We start from the raw sequence: 27,230 nt of genomic DNA on the forward strand, positions 1-27,230 counted from the left end.
ATTTCAAAACACTACCATAAAAATTCAATGCGACGCGAAACTAGCTGCAGTGTGTGCGGTCGTTTTGGAAGTTGCCAGCGCAAACCAAACTGACATGAGTTATGGCCGCGGCAGTTGATGAAACCACTGGATTAATTCTGAAAAGCGTACTCTAGTACTCATGTCGGTTGTTAGTATAAACAGCATCACTCTTAATATTGCTCTTAACTCTCCATCGGCATAAGTTTATTGTAATATTTGTAATAAGGTTTACGAACTGGCAGTTAACAGAGTGGGCGATGATGGAAGGACATCAGACATCGTAAATTTGTAGCATTTCGGTGCACCGTAGTTGAATTAAAGGAATCCAATTCCTAGATAGATAATCAATTAAGCTTAATTATACTGTTAACTCTAATTTATAATCTCAACTGGAATTAGATTATACAGAGCTTTCTTTAACGCAGCACCTTCTGCACAAACTGCTACACTGTACGATATCTGGTAATAATACTAAGTAAATAACATGTAAAGACATGCATTAAATGCAAAACCAGCAGAATAAACAATATTTCATTTCTTTGACAGAGCAAATCTGTAACACAACGACACCCAGGTAAAAAAATAGTTATTCAGAATAAGTAAAAACTTAAAAACCACACATGAGGTATAAAATGGAACCCAGATGTTTTTCATAACTCAAAACAACTTCTTTGAAATTCACTAAGTATGTTACAAATTTAACGTCAATGTTTTGCGAGTACAACTTCTGAAAGAGGTTGTTACATTTTTAAATGCCAGTTGTCTGCATGCGATTGCAAGGAAGCCACCGTTATTGCAGTCGCCGGTCGCTGACGGGCACTTTGTTCTCTTGTGTCTCCATTACGGACTAGCCATTGTCTGAGCTCTTCTCAGGCAATAAGAACAATTGTTTTTTATGTCGGATAATTTATTTGGCCTTATAAATTAGCCTTACCACCCTCCAAGTTATACAATAAAAATAACTGTCTTGGGATAGTAACGGCAGTTTGGATAGATAAATTGACCAGGCCTTACTATTATTAGGCCTTGTTACTTATGGGGGGCTGGTTGACAGGAAGGAAGTCTGGTTTCATAATTATACAAACATTGCAGTTACTACTTTACTCTAAAACTTGGACCATAGTTTTGCTTACGTAAAATGAATTCTCTCCCTAGGGAGGTAAATATATTTTGAAAGGGGACTAAAAGTTAAAGTTTTGTCACGTACTGGGTAAAATATTTACATTTCCACAGCAAAGGTACTAGTTTCACTTGCCTGAGAGTTCAAAATAGGTACATATACTTAGATAAGATATAACGGCTGCTATGTGCTTAATGCTTAAAGTGATTTTTACCGGCCCGAATGCAGTCAGGCAAACCATTGTATTAAACTTTACTATCTCTCGCGCCTACATTTTTTAAATTGCCGCTCTTTTCTACTGACGGAAATGGCTTGACAGAGTATATATGTACGTGGGCCATACTGAAATTTTCAGTAGGTATGCCCTAGTATAACATCAGGAAATTCATTAAACTGTATACCATATTCTCGCGTATTTAAATACACATTCAATTTCAAACTGATCTTCTAATGCATGCGGGGTTGGGAAGATATTCCGTCATGTTTTTTCGCAAATTGGTTGCGCCCAAGCGCCTTTCGTTGCAGCGGGCCGTTGTGGAAAGGCGGTGGAATGAAACGTTTTCTACGTGATGCAATTGAAAGCGCTCTAGTTTGTTTGCGGCGCTTAATAAGAAAGGATAGCGTCGAGTACTGACACTTGAGCTGACTGGAAGGCTTGTTTATATGCTTTTATTTCTTGACAAACCAGAAGTACGACTCGCAAAGGCCTATTTGGAAGTTTATAGAGATTTGAGTGATATGGGTTCAAAAATTTCATAGCAGTTGGAACATGTGTTGCAACTGTTTCGAACGCGTAAACTTTTTATTTACTTTACTAGTTATATTTAAAATATAATAGTGAATGGCATCTCCGAGGGCCTTTGACAGTGTCAGTGTCACAGTCACAAAAAAATATATTTACCTTCAGAAAATTAGATAAAATATAATATTACCTTTCAAAAGTCTCTCGGGAACTATCACTAGCCTTGGACAGCCGTCTTTCTTTCTTGCCGCCACCCTCGTCGGGTGACTTTTCCGGTGGTAGCTTGAGCTCTTTCTCCGCTTTGCTGCCAGAGCGAGAGGTTCTTTCTTCGCTGCTGTCGACCCTGCTGGTATACAGTATACATACACAAGCTGCTGACAAAAATGACAACGTACACGATTGCTGACTACCTTTTGTTCTTTGTACATCTCTAAGTTAATGGTTAGCTCGGCCGTGTTTATGTTCGAAATACCATACCACACAACCCCATATTTAGATAAGTGCGAGAAAAACGAATGATTTAAATCATACAAAATAATTATGCTACTAGTAGGTACTTTAGAAGCACATGCTGAAAGTACACTGAATAATATTTTTTTGTAGTTTGTTACAACAGGTCAGAAACCAGATGGCTATAAAAATAGCATTAATATTTTTATTATTATTTAGAAAACAATATATAGACCAGTCATATAAACATATCAATAATACAATACGTAGAGTTTCGTATCTTCGCCTGGGTTTTGACACTTTTCTCAAAAAATCTCTCAAATTTGAAAGCATTTTAATCCATTAAGGCGAAAAAACGCTTTTTAGTATTCCTAACTATCAGTATACACCACTAAAACTTTGAATTTCATTGGTTAAGTTGGTAATAAATGGCCCCAAAGGCAATAGGCGATGTTTGGGTATATTTCCCAATCTTCGCCTATGGCATGCCCTGCCTCTAATACTTACTTTTCTGTGACTTACACATGTTAAGTCGCATCTCCTTGGAATGTGCTAATATACTATGAACCTTAACTACACCAAACTAGGCATATATTTAAAAAACGGGGTAGTAGGCGAAGTTTGGTAACAGTCTGAAGTTGTTTTCATACATTTTCTATAATGAAGCTAGGGCTGCCAAAAATTAACAAACATGTCAAATAAAGGGGAGTAATGGTTTATAAGTTAAAAAAAATATTATTTTAAACAAAATTGTTTAATTGTTGCAAAATTGTTGTTATTATCGTAATTGACATCAAATCAACCTTATTTACACAAATTGAGACATAAAAATACCTATTTGGTACCTACTCAATATCGGTAAGAGTAGAAATAAACATTTGCATATAGCGTAAACTAAAATAACCAAACATAAGAAAATATTTAGATTTGGAAACAAATAATGTCATCCACCAATGAATGTGGTACAAAAAATTTGTCAACCCTAGGGGTAGGCGAAATTTGGCAACAAGATGGACGCAAAGTACCCTCACCAACGTTTTATCCAATTGTGACTTCTAAACGTGAGCTAGCCATTAAATAATAGTTTCATATGAAAAAGAGATAGTTATAGGATATAATCATGTAAAAAGTTTAACATTACGGGGTCCGTATCACCGTTTAAAACTGAAGTTAAAACACTGGTTTAAAAAAACGTGTGGTCGGCGTCGCGAAAAAACCTCACTAAAAGTCAACTGTGTGAAGTTAGCCGCAGAATGGTCGAAGAATATTGACACCCGTGAAAAATACGTTGTATTTAGCAGTTTTATGTAAGGCTTACATTAGAAACATTTTGTTAATGGCAACTTATGTCAAACTAGGCGAAAATAGGTAGCGCAGGCAAAGATACGAAACTCTACGTACAAAAGATGTACTGCAACAAAAGAAACAATAAAAAAGTCCTGGAGGTTCATAAATTATAAATTATGTTAACTGTGTCAGTACAATTATAACTACTGCATATAGATATATCAGATAGAAAAAACAGCTATCAGTACTTACAGTAGTTTGGTTTTTTTGATAAATTATAAATAATGAAGGTTACCTTAATGTTGGCTTCAGTGGCGATAAACTGCCGGGTTTGTCTTGTTTCTTCATCTCCATCTTATAGTGTCAACTGTCATTGTAGCGGGTTATCTGAAACAAAATAATTTGCAATTGCTTAAAATTTATCAATCGTAATCTTTTTTCCATGACATTTAATAGTTTTTCAAAATCTGCTTACTAATCAATGCGTATCGCTATCGTTGAATAGTTGTAGTTTATGTAATATCCATACTTTCGTATATAGTAATTTCAACTAAATATATAAATGGTGATACCTAGTAGTGATTAAGTAGTTGAACCTAAATGACATACCTAGGTGTAAGTATAAAATAAATAGAAAAAATTCTGCGCGCATAGCTTATAGCTTTAAGAACAATACCTAACCTAACCAAGTAATTAATGTATAATGGCTAGGATTTACCTAAGATATTGCCAGGTAAACCCGGAGCTCATGATTAAAATAACGAGGTATCTTGCATTGTTAAAAGTGCAACTTGGAGGAACGACTACGGACCAGCGCACAAGTTATTCAGCTGCGCTAGTGTAGACACTGCTCGTGGAATTTATAACGTTGTATTAAAAATTAAACTTCCATTATCAAGCCCGGTGGATGAAAGCAAATACTGCCTGAGTCCATTTATAATTAACGGCCGTCATGTTCCGTTGTCAAATTCAATAACAAAAGTCGTTTATTTGTTTTTGGCATATCAATTTTATGAAATTATTCGATTGTTTGTATCGTCACGAAAATTCACCAAAATATTTTGCTTCAGTGGTTGCAACTTTGAACCTTGAATTAATTATGTATATAGCAATATATGTAACATACAGGCTCTTTAGTTATTGAAATTAGACTATCAAAGTTATCATACCTGTATGTAACTCTTCTTTGAACCCTGAATGTTCTTGCGTTGCTAATGCCGACTATAACGAATTATTTTACTGTATCCGCAACTCTGTACGAATTCCAGTTTTATCTACGAAAGCCGAAAGTGAGGCCGGTTTTATCTTGAGGGTTACTTTTCGAGTTAGTGTCAACCAAACATTCAGGGACCTCAATAAAATTTTGACAGAGAGGCGTCATATTGTCATGTCCCAAAGTTTTGACGGTCGCAGGTCGACTTCCAGACACAGGACATGCGTAACCTAATTAATAAGTTTATACTTATTATACATTAATTAATTACTTACATTAAATAACGTACACATTAACATTAACTCATAACCCGTAACATAAATATTAATTTTCGGAGAAATTAGAAGCTCAAAACTAGTTTTCTTTGTAATAGCTCTCCCAGGAACTAAGTAGAATACTTCAAGCACGTTATTATAAAAATAAAAATCGCCTACAAAGTCACCCTGAAGCTATATAAAAATTTCAAACGAGATTCCTGAGCTCCGGAATCCCTTTTATTCGCCGATGATTGAAAAACCTTCCTTTCATTGGGCTAGGATCCCCGGCTAGTATCATGCCTTTATTGGCTAACCCCGTCTAGCCTATTCTAGTATCACCACAAATACACTTTGTCCTCATGGTATATATTTCAAGAAGTACGATTACAGCAGATTTAAACGTTTAACGTCGTTTTAAGGCTATAATATTCTAACAAAACTGTTAGATGTATTTAATTGGCAATTCAATTAATAAATAATACCTACCTACTAATAAAATTAGATTTTGCACACTGTTTTCTTTTTTAAGACTTCTTTGGTCGGCTTTTCTTTTGAGCGTGTTCCCGGCTCCCAGCCGCAAAAGGTTAATAAGTGAAAGCGAATATGCAATAAGGAAAAGCATTCATTGCAAGTCGCGGGCCTAAGCGAAATAATAGCTGGTAAAGCGCCTTAATAAAGCAAATGTGGGTCAGACGCTTGACCTGCCGGCTCATTCAGCATTTATTCTCATTGTGCCCCACTAAAGTCACGGCATGTTTGTCACGACATGTGCTCTAATGGCCCTTCAATTTGAACTTGTTTTCAGTTTCAGTGAAAGAGCATTTTGTGTGTTTTGATCAGGGTGTCTAGCCAATGTGAGAATCGCTTGTGCTACGACAGCAAAACGCTTTGTGCTTTATCTATCACACTTCCATACTAGTGCGACAGTAAGAGTTGCGTTTCGTTCGCTACAGTGCGTAAACGATTGGCATGTTGGCTACGCAGCCTGTTTATCTTTGGCATTATCGATCATTTCCAACACTGGATAGGCCTTTTAACAAAATTGATTTATTATTTTTCTAGAAACCCATCAATATAGCAGCAATCAATGGAAGCTTCCAAAAATTTCTGATGCTTTGAAAATCGTGTGCCGTGTGGATATTTTATACTCGAGACTGTTTGTGTGCTTACTTTTCTTATTACATTTTTTCACGTATTTAATCGTTTGGTTGTAACTAATGAATGACCATCAATTACGTAAATTCTATGTACAGTCAGCAATACTATTCGCTTAGCACCGTTGCATACAACTCACATTTCTCTTTTCTCTACAGAGTCTGTGTAGTCTTGTCACTTTTCTCTGCAGCTGTACGGATACGAGCTTATAGACGTCCATTCGGCGCAAATTCATAGAAGCATTTGGCAGCAATTTATGTACGAGTAGCTCGTGCAAGCGATGAGCACAGCAGACATGAGAATCTATAAATAGTTATTGATGTTCAATCAATTGGCATTTATTTGCATTGATATTGGTACCAGTAATAATTGAACATTCTGATGGAAATATAGCCCTCTGGCTCGAAATGTCTGTCTAGCTAATCAAATTTTACGTATGTGCTTTTTATATTTATGCTTTATTTAAATATTTTAGCTGAATTTACTGCACTTATGTTACCTAGACACATAGGTATATGTATATTTGTACCACCCATAATTTTTTGCTCTGCCTTTGCAAAATAAACTATGTTTGATTTCAATTTCAATATCTTTCATGTAAAAATAACACAAATCCCAAAAATCACTTAGCTATTGGCTACTTAATAAATTAAGTTGATGGATTTACCATGTATCCACTTATCGGAGATTATGAATACTCATCGCTCATTGTAACTCCACTACTGAATAATGTTATTCAGGGTACTTAGCGCTAACGCTAATTCGGCTGTCAAGGTAATTTACTGTTGAGATTGATGAGGCCTTAAAGTTGGGTAGACAAAGAAATGGTGAGATTTCATAGTGATTCTGCCCGTTAAAATAAAGGCCAAGGGATCTAAAGTAGCACCTACTCGGATTCTTTATAGTTATTGCCGTCAGCATTCTACGTATATTCTGCGTTTGTTTCCTTTAAATATCCTCGCAGGTAAATATATCGTGTTCGTTTCGAGAAGGTTGCATTCCCCTAGGACAACGTTAGACGTGGGTTCCTGTTGACGGTTCTAAGGCCAATTCTGAATTTTGGCTGCCACATTAGACGGGCATGTTAAGCCAACTGCCATGTCACGACTAGGTAACCTTTACCACTAATAATAATAACGAAGGGTGGTGTCTTGGTAATGTAAACATAGGTAAAGGTATATATACTCTTGATTGTTTGTGTGGTTTTATTTCTGTTAGGTATTGCTTGGAGTTGTTGCAACTGCTAATAAATTGTATTCAATTCCCGGGTTAGTGCCCATGCATTTTTATCACTTAGCTCAATTTATAGGCTTTGTTTTAAATGTCAGATCGGAAGTAAGTAAATAGGTACAGTCAACTGTAAAAATATGGGTGCACAAATCATTTAAAAAATGTGTCCCATAGCTCTTATGTCAGCGAATTAAGCACTATGGGATATATTTTTGAAAAAGTTGGCTACACCCATATTTTTACAGTTGACTGTACAACGTAACTAATAAAAAAATGTGTTCACTGGAATATGTCACAACATTTTATTTTAAGCAGTTTACTATTCAAAGTAAGAAAGTACTGAAATAAATGCTTTTTTGACACCTTTCCAACTTAAAATTAAGTACGGGTAGACAGAAATTTTCGAGACATTGAAAGCTCTCCAGGTACATTAAGTATGCGCAACCTAATGGGGCCGTAGGTTGGCAGTTGGCACAAATAAACAATCGAGGTTAATCTTAAATGAGCTGCGAGTGCGAGCAACCGTCGGGTTTACGATTCTGAACTTTTACACCTGATTAAATATCTCTTTTTGTAAATCTCATCCGCGACTTACCTATTATTGCAGACCGTACAATGGGAAAGTATAAGCAACACCTACCGAGATAAAACATATTTTGTACATTTAATTACATAATCCTAACGCAGATGAAATTAAAGGAATTAAATGTATGCTTCCATTACCACCAGCCAGGTCCTTCCACCGTTAAAATTGGGTAACTTTATGTGGAAATTTCTAAATTAATGTATGTATACAAAAGAGCAATTTTAATTCAATCAGCGTAGTACTAAACTTAATTGACGATTATGTAGAACAAACTTCGATAGGAAAACTGTGTTCCGCAGATGGACTTATAAAAAATCGTGCTCGTCTCTGAAATATATTTCCTTACGTGCACAGATTTCAACTAAAAACGAAATAATAGCTTTGTAAACAGGGTCACTATAAAATTAACCGAACTTCATTGTTGTTAATTAACAACAAAAAGTAGCTATATAATATTTGGCAGCTTTCATGAACGGAATGGCAAGCTATGTGATGTTTCTTGTTAAATCATGCTCACTTAGCCTGATGACTGCGTACGCTGTCTCCCGACCACCCCTACAATCGCAGTGAGAGCTTCCCAGAGTGCAGGGATATCCATTAGGAGTGACTGACTAATCAAGTAACTTCGTACTTACATGGTCACTTGCCTTAATTCGCGGTGCACCGCGAATACCGACCGATACCGACCGAGATATAAATTATACCGACTGCAGTCGGATATTCTTAGATTTAGCTTAGTTAGATATTCTTATGGGTTGTAGAAGTGCGGTAAGATTTATTTTATAATTGAACCCTTAAAGGTGTGAAATCATGGTTGAAAGTTTTAGCTGACTGCCTGATGGATATTAGTCTTCATTAAGGCGATAGCAGATGTAAATTACGTGTTGTTAGACAATACTGAAGTGATCGTCCTGAGGCCGAGGGAGTTGGATAATAGAAAACAATAACAAGGCTGTCGAATCTATTCAAGCTCACATCCTAAATAGCCCAAGGGAAATAAATGTAATAAATAGGTACAGTTGGAATGTTATACAGCGTAGGCTGACAAATTTATTTCAAAGTAGCTTTCGTTCAGTCTCAAAATTTATTTCTAGAAGTACCTGCATAAATTGTTCTAGATATTTATCTCGCTCTCATCTGAACTTCTATTTGAGCTTTCGAGGTCGGCTGCGTAATCCTAATTATCAGCATATCTACGCTAATGGCAGTGAAATGAATGTTACCTTTGCGTAGGTCAATAGAAATGCCTGTTACACGTCAGTAAAGTCTAATGAGGCATTTAAAATGCTGTGTTTACTAATGCAATAAAAGCTTACATTAAATCACTAGAATATTTGATGAGCCCCGCAAATGCCGCACTAATGGCCACCGTTTTATTTAAGCTTGGCGGCCGTTTGCAAGCGCAGTTGATGGCTTAATCCATTTAGGATGCACCGGCTGTTTACCTGACGGTCCTCGTTGACAACGCGTCCTCAACATGTGACAGCCTAAAGGTTTCTAATAGATTGGATTGGGAGCTCACAAATACAATAGGTACATTAGGTACCTATTCAAGAGGCATGACATGAAATTGGAATAAATAAGTTGCAATATGCAAAATAAGTACCTAACAAATTTATACATTTCTGTCTAACAATAAATAAATTATGTCGATATTTTTATTTGTATTTAACACTTTTAGTGCCAAGCCCCCATTTCTAATATATAATGATTACACCTAGCATGTTTTCATCTCAGTGAATGTGTTAAACTTCTGTTTGGGTCGCGTCCAAAATTTTCCTTTTGTGTGAACGTACCTAAGTATGAGTATGACATTTGACATTAACTTTAATAGTTATTAAAGTAAGGTAGATATCTTACATTTACTTTTCCACGTTAAATTATAAATTATTCCACTATTAAACAGAGGATATTGAACATATTGCAACATTCAGTTGTTTTTGCTTGTATTCGACATTCGCGGCAGGCGTATTGACTCGTTTGCATTCAACAATGGAGCCTAGTTGATTGCACCGCCCACAGACGAATGAGGTTTTCCGGGAGTTTCAAATACATAAATAAGTCTAGAATAATACAACTAGGACCAAATCAAATTATGTTTGTTTATTTCTTTCTTTGTTTTTATCAATAAAGTACTTATCACGATACTTTAAAATAACAAACGAGTACTATTAGGACAACATTTTTTTGAAATAGGTATGTTTTTTTAAAATGTTAGCCGCGCAAGCTGAATGACGCGGGTTTTTACGGTCACAAAGGCTGACTGATATAGTCATTGGCCACTCCATAGTAATTGGCTATTTGTTAAGATTGGCCAATTTCTATGGAGGGGGCAATAACTATATTAGTCTCCCTATATATACATTTAGCACAAGGTTTATATTATTTCAAATTCACATCTTTTTCACTCCATTGCCAACCTAAATTCTACTTGCATACCGTGCTAAATGTTTTGGAGTACTCGCTGTAAAACGCACAAGTTGGGAAGAATGCGGTACTGTGTAGGCAGCACGTGCAGCTTTTGCCACTCAAGCACGTAATGTGGGTACATTATTACACAGACGCGAGAGTCATCCCTGTTATTTTGTTTCTGCGGCACGCCAAGTGAATAAGCTAAAATATTGGGTGAGGCTCGGCAACGGCATATGTTTTTTTTTATGTGGGTTGCAGCATCTTGTATAAAATTTACCTTTCCTGGAGAACCTTCTTCGGTTCTTAGTATTATTCAGTAGTTAGTTGCATTTATGAAACAATTTTCAACTTCACTTAACTACATCAATCAAGTTTAATGATTAATACCCACTTATATATAGATATAGGTATCGTTTACCTACCTGGGAGCAGTTTATCACTTGTGAACAAATAAAAACTACCCCTGAATACTAGTAAAAATAGTAATCCGGTTGCTGTAAGCGAATCATGTGGCCTGGCCCAGTGTCAAACGGTTTTTAAAATTAAAATCGCAATTTTATCAATCCTAATCCGCAAAGTATGAATGTGTATGGGAACTAAATGGGGTCAAACATACCTGACACGCTAGCAACACCACCCGTGGGAAAACCCCGCGTTCCTGCACGTGGCTACTTATACCTCTAATAGGGGCAATAAAAATAAATGGAGGGGAACCTTTGAGGGCACCTTCTTTGCGAGAACTGCTATATAGGGCATAGGTGAGGCAAGTCTTATTGATTCCGTGGCAAAATATATATTATTCGAGCCTACTTTGTTACCTGCCTTGAATGTAGGCGAACTCATTCTTATGTTACCGGAGATCCCTTTGAAATTGAAAAGAGTGTCGAATACCAAACCTTTCTGGCTATCGGAAAACCTACATTATTGAAGGGTTTTTATTGTTATGATAAGTATTATGCTAAGTTTATAGAACCATTAGAATGTCTACGTATCTCGCATGTAGGTAAGTCAAGTTTACTCAGGTACAGAAAATACGACCTCTATAAACGCTTAAGGGGCCCACTGATTAACAGTCCGTCGGACGGAATTGGCCTGTCAGTTAGAACAAAAAGTTGACAGTTCCGGAAAACTGGCAGATACCATCAGGAATGTTAATCAGTGGACCCCTTTATTAAATTATTACCTGCGTAGGTTTAGTATCAAGTAGCGCTGAATTTGTCATGTCATGTCCTAATGAAATGAAATGAAAACATTTATTTTCCGGCAACTATTGGCCCATAGATAAATTAAGAATGAGATTAGGAGCACATATGTAACAATGTGCTGCAAATGAAATAAAGGTTCTATCCAATTAAATTCTCGAGCTTGCAACTAATTCAATAACATGGATGGCATACATGCACCAGAGAGCTGGTAACATTGCGAATATATTCTCTTGGGCTGAAATTAATCTGCCTGGAGACGATGCCTTTACACTTCGATAGATAACATAACCTATGTACGTAACTAGCTCTAGGTAACAATTGGACATTTGAATATGCAGTAGACAAAGGAAAAGTAGACATAGAGGTTTTATGATCATATTCAAGTCTGAAATTGTTAGTTCTGAAGTCATATTTAACTAAACTTACTCTAGACATTGGATCTTGTATAGAGGCACAGTAACTTGTAGGTAAGTGAGTTGTTAAATAGGTAATATCCGAGGCGGGTAAAATATTTTATAAACTGAGTCTGATTTAAGTGACCATAGAAATTCAGGCTTTGAATTACTGAAAAAAATCAACTCGTATGTGTTGTACCTTAGAAGGGAATGGTTAATTCGCCGAGTAAAATAAAGTGAATAACATTTTAATAAATAAGTACAATACATACATACTAAGTATAAAATTATTCTAAATAAAATGTTATCAAAAAGACACTACAATTGAATTAGGAGCGTGAGGTAACTTTTCTTATGTCGCCCTTCCCTTTGATTTCAAAAGTAGATAGGATTTTTTTCTAAGAAACCTATCCTCCTATCTAATCTATTCGCCCCTCTCACATTATTGCTACCGAGGGCCACGTCAAAGTTATCGGTTGCGGCCTATAGACATACAAGGGTCTCCCCAGATATATCGACGCGCATTCGGCAAAAGCCGATAGGAAAAGCTACCCAAGCTATATTAGGCCGGCGCCTCCTGAAACGTGTTTTTCCTATCGACTCGACTTTTTCCGAATGCGCGTCGATATATCTGGGGAGACCCTTTTATGGCTCATTTTATTGCCATTTCCTGAGATATATAATGAAGATTGAAGACATTAAGGCTCTTTAAATTTATATAGCAGGTATAAACGTTTCAGAAGCACGTAATTTATTGTTATAATATAACATTGTGCTTTATATTAGGTGCCCCTTTAATAAATTTCGCTAGCTTTCGCGTAATTAAAGTCGGGCCTCCCGCTAATTGGCGGCAAGTCAAAATAATTGAGAAAACTGTTACAGTCGAAGTATAATATTATACCCAAGTTTAATTTATATAATACCTTCTTACGTGCAACATAAATATTAGTTTATTACTGCCCATTTTTTTAAATAAATATATATTTGACACTCTTACACAAATCGACCTCGATTTTTTCGACCTTTATCTATCGACTCAGGAAAAAATATTCGTGATCAACACACAATACATTTATACCGAGATTCGAACCCGAGACCTCCAGCTTCGTAGGCAGGGTCACTACCGACTAGGCTATATAGGCCGTTACTTAGCGAAGAGCCACTCAATAAGGTATTTAATAATTAAATAAAAATATCCGGGAGACCGAGCTTTGCTAGGAAAACATATATAAACTCAATAATGCGCGATTTCCCAGTATATAAGACCTAGCCAGATCGATTTTTGGCCCCCGAAAACCTCCATATAGCAAATTTCATCGAAATCGTTAGAGCCGTTTCCGAGATCCCCGAAATATACATATAAATAAATATACAAGAATTGCTCGTTTAAAGGTATAAGATTAAAGACTATAATTTTATTAAACGATTGACAACAATTAATAACAAGGTATTAACCAAAATCTCCACTCAATACAATGCCGTGCAACTTCTGCTTTAATTATGGAATACATGACAAATACCTGTTAACGATATTCAAACTCGAATTAGGAAACTAAACTCGTTGAAAACTGAGCTCGTTATACTGACACACGTTGTAAAGTTTCAATTTAATGCATGAATGTCATAAATGCTTGCGATGCAACTTGGCGAAAACTGTTCTTATAATAATCTGCCAGAAGTTGCACCGTTGGGTATAATACCCGGACTGCAGCACAACTGTAAGTGTCGATAGTTAGGACTTGGAGAAGTTTTTGGCAGCTAACCTCGGCATATGCTAAGCATAATTTGTTTAAAGCAATTAACATTATTGTTATAGAAGCCTTATTTTGACTGTGTGGATTCGGAATTGAATAACTGCGTAACTAGATAATAAACATATTTAAACAATTAGTAAGGTTAGGGTAATGTGGCTCTAGAAAAACTTTCAGTGAGAAAAAAAATCTTATAAACTTAAGGATGACTCACGTTAGACCGGGCCGTGTTCGGGCACCGGATGCATCGTTTTCTATGGAGAGCATCACGTGATCGCCTGTCGTGACATAGAAAAGTAAGCGCCGGAAGCTCCGGAAGGTGAGTCACCCTTAAAGTCTAGTCTTTCTATAGTAAATAATGATTTAACACACATAATGGGTTTGTTTTTCTTCTTTATTACGAGTACAATAGACATTTCATGAAGGTACGCTGATTTTACATGATAAATATTTAAAAGGATTTTAGATACGATTTTTATAGTTTAACACCTTTGTTTTTGTGTTTGCTTCACCACTCAACAATTTACTATTTGAACGACAAGCATAGTGGAGAGGGCATTGGATACTTTCACATGATTAGCTTAATGGGTGATTATTAGATAAACTTATTACCTATATTAGGAAAAAGAAAATGACCACCAAGTTACCATTACATTGGTTAAGTGACCATAAAGTTACAGGTACTTGGACAACTAATAAATAGTACCTAGGTACCTATCTATAATTGTGTTAGGATTTTTATAGTACCGCTAGCGACCAAACGAAGACAGAACATTAGTGCCTGATATGGAACATTATCGAAACGCTATTCAGTAGAAGCTGGTCGTTAGGAGCCGCCTGCGGAAATTACGTCGTTGTACCTTCCTGAACTAGAAGATCGCGCGAGATAAATGATCCTCACCAACAGCTTTATGGGGTTAAATCCGATTTGACGGGAAAATCTCTTATGCGGTTACTGGTGTTTGTTTTCGACCTTTTTTGTGAGATAAATGGTTTCTCGCGAATAAGATCTTGATTCCGCTTAGACGAACAGAAAGTTTATTAGTGGACTGAAATGGAGTTTTGTATCAGATAAAAGTTATGATTCCTTGCAAACATTAAAGTAAATGTAGATTATTTATAAAATATATAGAGTTAGACCAAGAAAAGTCGGCAGAATTTGATAGCACGCGCAGTGAAAGTGTTATTTTAAACGTCAAACTTCTATGAAATTATGACGCTAACACTTGCACTGCGTGTGCTATCAAAATCGTTGCAGACTTTTTTTGGCTAACTTCTATTTTTATATTTTTTGTTTAACGACGACGACGAAACGATAAGAGCATTAAAATATCATCATCATCATTTCAGCCTATATACGTCCCATTGCTGAGCACAGACCTCCTCTCATGCGCGAGAGGGCTTGGGCTATAGTCCCCACGCTAGCCCAATGCGGATTGGGGTCTTCACATACACCTTTGAATAAATATAAATATATATATATATATATATATATATGTAAAATTTTGATCATAACAGTAACGTCGTGAGTAATACATATTAGTAAAGTTATTGCAAAAGATTCTCAGTCACTCGTGACCCACTGTGACCCACTATCTCCTGCTTATACAAAAATTACAGCAGTTTCGATAAGAGTAAAAAAAAAATTGAGGATTTGACATATTCTGACCAATCCAGTATTACGAAAATGCAGTTGATCCTGCCAATCAGGTTCCCTCTATCTGCCGCTTCGGCTAACAGGTATAATTTATCTGTAAAAATAAGCCAGTTTTCTCCGTACCAACTCTAACGAAGTTAAAGTACACAGTCATAGTCAATCCAAACCCTAAAATATTTTTGCTCAATGCTCAGCTGGAACAAAGGTTTGGCAAACTTTTACCATTAAAATCAAGGGAACTTTAACAAAGTTCTGCTATTTTGCTTGTGAAACGTCAGAACGAATTTGAGTTAATAAAGTAATGGATACGTTTGCATAATAAACAGGACGGACTAAATTAAACATTAATATTCCCTCGTTAATTATAAACCTGCATTTTTAAACCTGTTGAGCTTCTTTAAATATGGTGTTACAGTACAGGTGACACACCTTCAAACCTTATGTTTGCCGCCATAATGGATAGTCGTTATTAATCTTTCTCGGAAAATGAAAACTTGTTGGAAAATATAAACAAGTACTTTCATCAAAACTTCGTTCGTTCATATTTTTCCAAGTTCATTTAAATTCTCTCTTCCATTTTCCGGTATTTTCCAGGTAGTTGGGTAAGGTCGAAAGCTAGTTTGCAAACATTCTTCATGCGCAGCAGCGGGAGCGTCCAGCGGCGTTATGTACCGCCTATTCGGAACTAGTTTTAATCTATTGGGGCGCTGAGTCGGAAATATAATGATTTCTGGACGGATGTATGTATTCCGCACATGAATGCTGTTCGGATCGGAGTTATTGGCAGCCGTTTTCAAATAACGAGACACGAAGTTTTCAGCGAACTAGCTGAATACAAAAGCCTTTTTATTTGAAATATGGCGATGGTATTGCACTCACTCTCTAAAATAGCCTGACGTGACGTTGTAGTAAATAACACACCGGGAAGCGCAAAAATTGGAGAAATATTTGCAGTTCCTACTTATATTATAAATGCGTAAGTAACTCTTTATGTTTGTTTATGTCTGCAACGGTTAACCTCTGAACGGATTGAAATGAAATTTGGTATTATGGAGATAGTTTGAGGCCCGGGGTAGGACATAGGATTGTTTTATTAATAATAATCATCTTTCCACGCAGACCAAATTGCGAGCAGAAGCTAGTTTTAATATAAATTTAGACGAAGTTAATATGATAGATGTGTTTTAGATGACTCGTTATTGGCATGTACATTTTAAGATGGTGACAATCCTGACAATCCTGACCTGCAAAAAATTGTGATCCATTTAATGACAAATACCTACGTATATTTGCCTTGTTATATGTATAAATACAGGACTTATAAATTTATTTATTCATTTTAATCTTTATTGCAAAATACATGAAGGTACAAATGGCGGCCTTAATGCCTTAAGGCATTTTCTACCAGTCAACCAATGGGTCAAACCAGAAAGATTAAGAGTACCTAAGTAAATTTACTTATCGTAGGTAACTGTATTATAAACCCTTTACCTACGGGCTATTAAATCGCTCCGTCACCGCCCAATACGGGCATGTTTTGGCGAGAGTCAGCGGTTAGGCATAAATTTACTTACTTGTAACTTATGAAGTATTACAGCTACACACTTGAAACTTCACACACACAATAAGTATAATGTGTTTAATCAATAAATAACCACTTGGAGTAATAACATTCACAATTTTTTCTGCTATCAAGCAATATACCAGTCACTAAGAAATTGAAGATTTTTAAGTTACTACTCGCGGATTTCACAAGTTTACGTTTAAGAACATTAGTTTATAATATACTTAACACAAATAAACACTTAAATAATGATAATTATGAAAATTATGCATAAATATCAATCACAAAAAACGTTGCACTAAAACAATTTGCCACTAATGGAAAATAGTGATGTGCATCTATCGACACATTTGTCGATATATCGATAACCTAGTAAATGTAAAACTGAAATTTAACAAGTTATGATTGTGGTGAAATTATTATTAGGTACAATAGTACCTAATAATGATTTCATAAAATGTTAAATTCCAATATTTGAACCAAAAACGGTAAAAAACACTAAAAATAACACTCCAAACACTCCCCCGCCGTACTCTCATATCGACAACAAGTCAATGAAATGTGAAAACAACACTATTGTCCGCCATATTGAATTCAATTATTAGCACATCTGCAGTACGGGTGTCAACTCCAGTTGCCAGCAAAAAAGCGGTAATTTTAAAATTATGTTTATGTCAGAGCCATCTACCGAAATATTATGATATTTTTTTCTTTGTATCTATACTAATCACAGTGCATAATGTGACCGCTATTACCAAGCCACAAGGTCTCGTTTTGTTTAAAAAAAATGTTGAACACGACCATTACTTCGATCAACTATAGTTGACACCCGTACTGCAGCGGTGTTGCCTTACTGGCAACTCTGGTTGACACCCGTAGGTAAAGGGTTAATAACGGATTTAAATAAAATTTACAAATGGTTTATGAGTTTTTATACGTATCCCGGAATCATACCTTCCGCTAGTCCCATATAATTATGTATGTATATGAATCGAATGTTTAAAATTTAAACACTCGATCATAATAATTCGAGTATTTAAACTTTAAATACTCAAATTATCATTGAAACAAGGGACTTTTTCATGTAAGTAGATATTCGTTTTCCTGGAATTTAGTAAAAAAGTAAGCACCTTACTTATGTTACTTATTAAATGCAGGTACGTTACTAAGTCCACGAAAACAAATCACTTAAACTATTCATAAAAATGAATTCCGTGATTTTTAATTGAGTGAAAAATGTGTACCTACCTATAGGTCATTTCGTTTTTTGTAAGCTTTGTATTACCGTAATATATCCTCGATTGTATGTAGGTGCGAGCTCACGTGAAAAACAATTTCAAGCTTGATCGGAATATAATGGAACAGAATCGCGGGGCCGCAGATACCACAGAGGGCTTAATGCAGGCATTTACATACATTTGACAACTGACACACGTACGGCTTCGGAGGATGCTATCACGCGGATTCATTCGATTCTGTCGGAAAAGATAATGGGTTCGGCGGAATCCGTTTATCCTAAGTCAACGATTTGGGTAGGCAATAAACATAAATCCAAAGATATTTTTGCATCGGTATAATGACGAAAGATTTATCAGCATTGATTAATGGCCGAAACTAGCGGGGGTCCCATATTCACCGAACCTCTGATTCCGGATAAATTTTATAGAATTTATTCAACGGCTCACTTTAACGGGTCGCCCGCATCCTTTGTTCGATAACCTCCTTGCTGCTTATAAAACTTTTACGTTCACTGTAATGGTATTCGAGATTTTTTTATTAAACGTAATAAATTTTCCACGAGTTTCTTACATTTCAGATGGCTAAGAGGAAACAACGTATTTTCATTTCCCTACAAGCTCACGCAAGCTGCGTACTTCCCTCACGTTGTGTATGAAATATTATCCCGCTCTTTTATTGCGTTTTTATTTTATAACACAATACGGAATGAGAATAAAATGTTATTTGTTTTATACGAGCTCATATAGCTTGTGGGATTTAATTTTCATAACATTAAATAATGAGCTACAGAGCTGCAGCCTGACCAAATAAACTAATACAACATAAAATGTGATAGTTTCTTGTGTCAGGGACGGAAATGAGGTAAATAGTGTGAATTAATGATAAGTTCAAGCGGTACTTCGATCTTTTTCTTTAAAATTCCAACAAATCTTGAATTAATACAAGCAATTTTCATTAAAAAATCAAATCGACCTTGAATTTGTTCATTAAAACTAAATTAAATAAACAAAAACCAAGTCTAGTCTAGACCTCTTTTTAATATTTTACAATTTTAAACTTCCCTATTTGGCTTGCCTTTGAAAACTGTAGGTAACTTGACATTGTCATCATATACTTAGCATATCTATCTTGCTCCTAAATAAGCAACTAAAGGTCGTTTCTCAAAAAGTTGGCACCGCCACCTGTAAATAGGTTTATGTTAGAACTTTTTTTTCGTTATGTACTATTTTTATATATAAAAAATTAATACATATTTAGAGAGACTTTTTACACAGAGGCCTAATACTTTGAAAAAAAATTAATAAATATTGATTACAAAAAAAAATATTGTAACTACGTTTATCCGTTAACCTGCCGTGTCCCAACGCGAGGTACTGATGTTCCGAGCTATGAAAACCACACAAAATATTAACTTAATTTAACGGCATTACCGTATTTTATTAACATATATCCTTAAGTTTTAAAGTATTACTATCGCATAACAATATTATACTTATATTTTAAGTTATTCGGCTTCAAAGTTTGTCCAAGGCAATTCTTAACAGTCACCTGGCGCGTCACATTCACGACGATTGTATAACCCCCACCGCACCTTTCCCGTCTCACTCCGCACGAGCTGAAGCCGTCACTCATCAGCTATCACCTGGTAGGACGAAGACGTGGTTATTGTGCTTCGCAAATAAAACACAAACGACAAAGTATCGGAAATTGGAGTTTGTAATGGGTAAGTACTCTTTATCCTGGAGTCGATATCTTGCTAATTATGTAACCTATCGCATTACTATCAAGATATGTAACGTAAACAATAGTTTAGTTTTATATGCCTAAGTATGGAGTTCATCAAGCTAATACATTTTGTGTATTCGCGATATAACTGCCATTTTCCCCATCACCTGCATATCGTCCACCTGGCTAAAACTGCCAGGTGGATGAGATTTTGCGGCAGGTTAATGTCACTGATACCGCAACTAATACTCGTAACTATATAATTATATAGCGGTTATATCGCTTTTGTGTGTTAATTTAGGAATAAAAACTATCCTGTCTGTTAAAACTGCATATTATTGAAATTTTTGTACTTTTGTCTTAAGTCTCGTTAACCTGTCCAAAAAAGTCAGGTGAATGATGCAATGGCAGGTGAACGAAGCGTCCTTCACCTGCCATATGACAGGTGATCGATAATTATTTAAAATCCACGTTACATATACTCAAACTAGATTTGTGACGTCCCACGGGAAAAGGTACCTTATGAGGGTTTTTAGTTTTAGACATATATTAAAATGTTTTGTAAAAAGTATAAGTATATGCAGATTAGTCCCGTTCTTGTCAAAACCCAGTTCTGATGATGGGATCTATGAAGAATCGAGGGAACTCCTCAAATCTTAAAGGCATACATATAGTGATTTTTGTGTTTTTATTTACAAATCAAGCATATACATTCACAAAAGTGACATTGGATGAAGTGGAACTGCTGATGAAGATCAGAACGGAACTCTTCAACGATGCATAGTTCACGTTTGGCGATTTGTCCTCTTCGTTATGTTTGTTAAGCAAGATAAGTTTATAAGCTGCATTTTTGTCAATCTCGAGTTCTGATGATGGGATCCATGAGGAATCGAGGGAACTCGTCAAACCTTAAAGGCATGCGTATAGTGACTTTTGGATTTACATCAGAAAATCAAGCATTTTCATTAAAAACTGTCGCATTTGATGAAGTGGAACTGCTGATGATGATTAGAACAGAACTCTTCAACGATGCATAGTACACGTTTGGCGATTTAGATTTTGACTTGGATTGGGACTGGGGCTGGGACCCGGACCCAGACTCGGGCCCGGACTCGGACCCGGACTGTGACTCGGACCCGGACCTAGACTCAAACCCGGAGTCGGACCTGGACCTAGATCCCGGCTCTTATCTGAACCTGAACCCGGACCTAACCTGACCTGGCCTTGCACCAAACCTGAGTTCCACTAGGTACTGCGAGGGTTCAACATCAGCTCTATCTTGGGTACTGCGCTCCCAAGTGCTCATCAAGACGTGTCGAATGACCAAAACAGCATGTGTCTATGTTGCATCAAACCTGAGTTCCAGTAGGTACTGCGAGGGTTCAGCATCAGCTCTATCTTGGGTACTGCTTTCCCAAGTGCTCATCAAGACGTGTCGAATGACCAAAACAGCGTGTGTCTATGTTGCACCAAATCTGAGTTCCACTAGGTACTGCGAGGGTTCAGCATCAGCTCTATCTTAGTAACCACTTTTCCAAGTGTTCATCAAGACGTGTTGGATGACCAAAACAGCGTGTGTCTATGTTGCACCAAACCTGAGTTCCACTAGGTACTGCGAGGGTTCAGCATCAGCTGTATCTTGGGTACTGCCCTCCCAAGTCCTCATCAAGACGTGTCGAATGACCAGAACAGCGTGTGTCTATGTTGCACCAAAACTGAGTTCCACTAGGTACTGCGAGGGTTCAGCATCAGCTCTATCTGGGGTACTGCTCTCTCAAGTGCTCATCAAGACGTGTTGGATGACCAAAACAGTGTGTGTCTATGTTGCACCAAACCTGAGTTCCACTAGGTGCTGCGAGGGTTCAGCATCAGCTCTATCTTGGGTACTGCTCTTCCAAGTGCTCATCAAGACGTGTTGGATGACCAAAACAGCATGTGTCTATGTTGCACCAAACCTGAGTTCCACTAGGTGCTGCGAGGGTTCAGCATCAGCTCTATCTTGGGTACTGCTCTTCCAAGTGCTCATCAAGACGTGTTGGATGACCAAAACAGCGTGTGTCTATGTTGCACCAAACCTGAGTTCCACTAGGTGCTGCGAGGGTTCAGCATCAGCTCGATCTTGGGTACTGCCCTCCCAAGTCCTCATCAAAACGTGTCGAATGACCAAAACAGCGTGTGTCTATGTTGCACCAAACCTGAGTTCCACTAGGTGCTGCGAGGGTTCAGCATCAGCTGTATCTTGGGTACTGCCCTCCCAAGTCCTCATCAAGACGTGTCGAATGACCAAAACAGCGTGTGTCTATGTTGCACCAAACCTGAGTTCCACTAGGTACTGCGAGGGTTCAGCATCAGCTCTATCTTGGGTACTGCCCTCCCAAGTCCTCATGAAGACGTGTCGAATGACCAAAACAGCGTGTGTCTATGTTGCATCAAACCTGAGTTCCACTGGGTACTGCGATGGTACAGCATCAGCTCTATCTTGAGTTCTGCTCTCCCAAGTGCTCACCAAGACGAGTTGGATGACCAAAACTGCATGTGCCTATGTTGCACCAAACCTGAGTTCCACTAAGTACTGCCAGGGTGAATAGACAGTAAGATTGAATGTTTACTTATTCACAGAAACTTGTTGTTAAATTGGGAATCGAATCGAAGGTGAGGTGGGTCAGAATCCAAAATTTTAATCATCGTGGTGGACATCAATAAGGTCCCTTTTTACAGAAGATGACACATTTTTCGATTATTTTTAGAAGGCATTGAAAATGATGTGGTGGACAGGTGGATGACACTCATTACAGGTGAACGATGACAAGAAACCAGGTTAACGGCAACGGACACAGGTTAATGACGCCTCTCGATAACCTGTCAATATTTTCATTGGAATTTGTACTTATTTCTCGATAACCTGCTTCTACTATCGATAACCTGGAGACAAAATATCTTTCACCTGTCCTTGATATCATTAACCTGAATTTCAAACGCCTATATCTCCTAAACTAATTGAAGGAATTGCTTCCCTTCCACATTTTCTAATAGTTAAAGTTGCCTTTTAACGATCCCAATAAAAAAAAATGCGAAAATGCAGAATTTTTGAAAAACGTTAACGTTAACCTGGCGGTGCCAACTTTTTGAGAAACGACCTAAATGAAATGAATATCTAGAACGAGGATACAGTTATACCATGTTTTTAGGGACGTGGCACTTTTAAAGCCGGATTTTTTGGATACCTACCGTAAAAAACTACCCGCTTTGTGAACGTCTGCGCTTCTAAATCGCGGATCCATTTCGCGGCGAATGAAAGGAAAACACTCTCGAGAAAGATCAAATTTATAGGCAGAGTTCTTACGCTACGTCTTACGTAGGCGAACAACGCGCGAACGCGGCGCGGCGCGGCGCGGCGAAAGCGGCCGCCGCCGCGCCGCGCCGCGCCGCGCCGCCTGACATTCGCGTGCAAATCGCGCCGCACCGCGTTCGCAACGAGATCGCTTACGTAGGACACTTCTATGGGCATCAAAGGATTGATTTCGCCGCGCCGCGCCGCGCCGCGTTCGCGCGTTGTTCGCCTACGTAAGACGTAGCGTTACACGAACGAAACAGAAGACTGTATTTGGACTTTAGACCTAAATTCGTATTATGCATCAATGAGTATGGTGTACCTATCGAAGCAGGAGTGAAGTGGAAGACTTCAGAATTGAATCTCGAGTGTAACGAGGTTAGACAGTAAAGGTGGTTTCTACAAACCGAGCTCTTCACTCGACGGAGCACTATTAAGGAAATTGGAACCTGTTAGATGATAATATCAAATTTCCTTCATTGTGATTGTAAGTTCTCTTTGCAGGAAATCATCTCTGACGTGAATCAGTTTTAACAAACCAACATCGGAAGTTAGTTATAGAGCGTACATACTCGGCACGTTCTCCGTTATTTTGTCATATTAAGTACTTATTGAAGCATTTTCTCAGGCTAACCAGTATAAATGTGCATACTTCTTATGGACCTAGAGTTTAATGTATGTTGCGGATAAAGCTGACGGTCGAGTAATTATATTATTTTGTGAACTAGGTGGCAGGCCTAAAGCTGTGTCCATTGTCGTCTCGGACCAATTTGGTTCGTGAAATGTCGTGACTCGTGACATTTATGTGCATTGGCCAATTTTCATTCAATGGCACGCTTATTGCAGGACCTCGTTTTAGCTCTGGCGTAAGCATGTCTTGAATGGTAAATAATATGTAAGTCCAAGGAATCTCTCAGACAATAAAAAAACAACGGGTTGCACTCCCGGAGTGCCGACAGAAGTGAAAACTCAATGACTAGTCTAAAATGTCTGCAGCACTAATGTATAATTGACCCATCCTCCTTTCCATTGAAAAACTTTAGTTCCGAAATTGCTGGTCAGTGAGCTTGTTTAAAATTCGAAATTCAAATTTGTTGCGTTAATTGTTTAAAATTCGAATAGAAATTGTAAAGTTACCTTGCAGACCTCGAATCTAAATATATTTGGTTATGATATTTTGAGTTTTATTCACCAGTACTACTTTTATTAGCGATTTCATCAAGATGTAGCTTTATTGAATTATATTTGAGTGATATAAAGTAAGAATGTAATTGTGAGAGCCTCGTATTTCAACCCGTACAAGATTAGAACCTTTTTCATGTAATGTCATTGAGTTTTTAGTGTTCCGTACAAAACTTTGTTTACGGAACACTTATGGGATCACTTTGGTCTTGCAAATCAGTTAAATACGTTTTTCTCAGAGACCGTTTGACATAGATACCTAAAATTTGGAACAGTTATAGCAATTACCACCACTCACATTGTAAATAAGTCAAAACTGCTTATTTCTTATTAAAGGGGGAAATTTAGGGGGTTGAGAGGGGTAGGCTGAAACTTTTTTCATTTGTAAGAATCGTGTGGGGTACCATTAGAAAGCTTGCAAAAAATTGAGTCGATGGACTGATTTTGACTTCATTTTAGACTGCAATACTTTCGTCAAAAAATGCATTTAAAGTTGCAAGTTTTCATACAAAAATTTTTACCTCTGTCCTGGCGATTTTCGCGAAAACTATAGCTAACAGGCAGCTGACCAGTCAATACCCAACTTAAAGAAGCATGGAGACGGCGGGAAAATTATCAGCTTAACTTTATCTTTATTAGTTTTTCAACTGCAGCTTGACCTTTGGTTGCTTAGGGCTAGCTAACTGATGCTTACACTGGTCAATTCATATTAGGCGAGAAACATCCTTAGTTAAAACTTTGGCATTGAAATTTATGACTTATGTCTTTGACACAAAGTTTAATTCTGCTTGCTTATTTTTGTGGGATATTTAATTTTATCTCAATAGCCTACTATAAGTATGAGAGAGATCTACAAAATACGACCTTATTATATTGCAAATAAGTTTCAATTTCGAACGGGCTTTCCAACCAATGGACTACGCATCTCAAAAATCTGAAAAATTCAAATTAAGAATTCCGTTCTTGACTGTCGTTGTGTTTTTTTTTTCCACAATAGGACACATAGAGTTAGTAAGGCGTATAGAGATAATTAAGTCATTTAATATTTATGAACAGCTTTGGCCTCATGTATAGATTTTATTGAGAGTATCTGATTCGTCGAAACAATATACACAATATTCCTTTTCATTAAGTACCATTACATTTCTGTATTAATTGTATAATTATAATATCTATTAATTATATTCAGTACTTATGTATATTTTTGAACGGATCGGTGAGCAACAAGATTCAGGGCTATAACCGCGAAAATAGAAGTTCGCAAATTGCGAGCATTTTTCTCTGTCACTCTAATTACGCCTTCATTGGAGTAAAAGAGAAAGATCCCCGCAAATTGAGAATTTCGGTTTTCGCGGTAGCCCCTCAGTCCTGTTACGAGAAAATAATTTTGGAAGACATTAATAGTATATGACAGTTAAATATCACAGTTTTTAGAAACAAAGGTAAAATTGACGAAATATTTAAAGTAATCCGATCTTGTTTTTTAGCAGTTCTAAATAATATTAAAGTCTATATATATGGCATAGAACTAGAAACAAAATCAAATAAAAAATAACAATGAGTTCTAAATTCAAATTGAAGGAGTATACAATATACATTTAAGGTATTATAGGCCAAGCGCGCACCACGATATTAATTTTTGCGACACGATTTTAGAATCGCGCTGTAATATATCGCAGAAAATTCACTGTCAACAAGTCGATGATTTGTTCATTCTCAACATGGATTTCGTACCAGTCGCTTGTCATGAAACGTGTCTTTAATATGCGATTGCTGTATGACTTTGAGCATTTATAACACAAAGGTGATCCCCGTCTATTTCCATAATTAAATGGTCAACATCTAGCGACTCATTTTGAGACTCCATTGGAGATGCAGGTGCCGAGATGTTGGGGTTTGGAGAGCGAAATGCCGACTGAGGTCCGGCCGGTTTGCGATTTTATTATCATAGTGCGCGCGGGGCCATACAACTCCGCATGCTGCAATTCACTTTGCGACAATCGCGTCGCGAACAATCGCGGAAAAATGTGACAAATCACAAATTTAAAATCGCTGCGATTTTTTTGTCGCATATGCGCGCACTAACATATAAACACATACGTTGCATTTCTGCGACAAAATTATCGCAGGACAAAAAATCTTGGTGCGCGCTTGGCCTTACTCTAAATTATTATAATACATCAAGCATTCGCGAGATGCTCGACTTCGGTATTCAAACACAAAGCAATAGTACAAGAATCTAACTAAATACAAAGGCCGAAGGAGCGATTCGAAGATCCGAAGCGTCCGACAGACGCGCGCCTCCCGTAACTTTTCCAAGTATTTTTAAGTACAAGTGTCTAAGTCGCAAGATCCAAACGCTGAAGTCGCATTGGGCCGAAAGCCCGAAGCATCCAGGAGGTCAGTTCTAAATACAGGTAATTAATACAAGTGTCTAAATGCGAAGGCCGGAGGCCGAGCTCCGCGTAGGGCCGAAGGCCCGAAGCCTGCAAGATGTCAGTGGTTAAACACAGAACTGACAGCCTGGACGCTTCGGGCCTTCGGCCCTACGCGGAGCTCGGCCTTCGGCCTTCGCATTTAGATACTTATACTATTGTTCTGTGTTTAAGTACTAACATCCTGGACGCTTCGGGCCTTCGGCCCTACGCGGAGCTCGGCCTTCGGCTTTCGCATTTAGGCACTTGTACTATTGTTCTGTGTTAAAGCAC

General features: G+C 37.3%; 1 protein-coding gene and 1 long non-coding RNA gene across 3 annotated transcripts in view; one reads left to right on the forward strand and one right to left on the reverse strand.

The window, feature by feature from the left end:
- LOC134668106 (uncharacterized) overlaps window positions 1–27,230 on the forward strand; it is a 518,821-nt gene that overhangs the window by 70,554 nt on the left and 421,037 nt on the right. The window lies entirely within an intron of this gene.
- LOC134668046 (uncharacterized) overlaps window positions 1–27,230 on the reverse strand; it is a 101,686-nt gene that overhangs the window by 44,770 nt on the left and 29,686 nt on the right. For both annotated transcript variants that reach the window (XM_063525503.1, XM_063525497.1), the window contains 2 exons: window positions 3,916–4,007; window positions 2,074–2,226 (listed from right to left, as the gene is read on the reverse strand). In XM_063525503.1, the coding sequence (XP_063381573.1) occupies window positions 2,074–2,226; window positions 3,916–3,974 (212 nt within the window). In that variant the 5' untranslated portion in view covers window positions 3,975–4,007. The remainder of the gene's footprint in view (window positions 1–2,073; window positions 2,227–3,915; window positions 4,008–27,230) is intronic.

This window comes from Cydia fagiglandana, chromosome 1 (genome assembly GCF_963556715.1).
Source record: "Cydia fagiglandana chromosome 1, ilCydFagi1.1, whole genome shotgun sequence".
In the NCBI taxonomy this organism is placed as follows: Eukaryota; Metazoa; Arthropoda; class Insecta; order Lepidoptera; family Tortricidae; genus Cydia; species Cydia fagiglandana.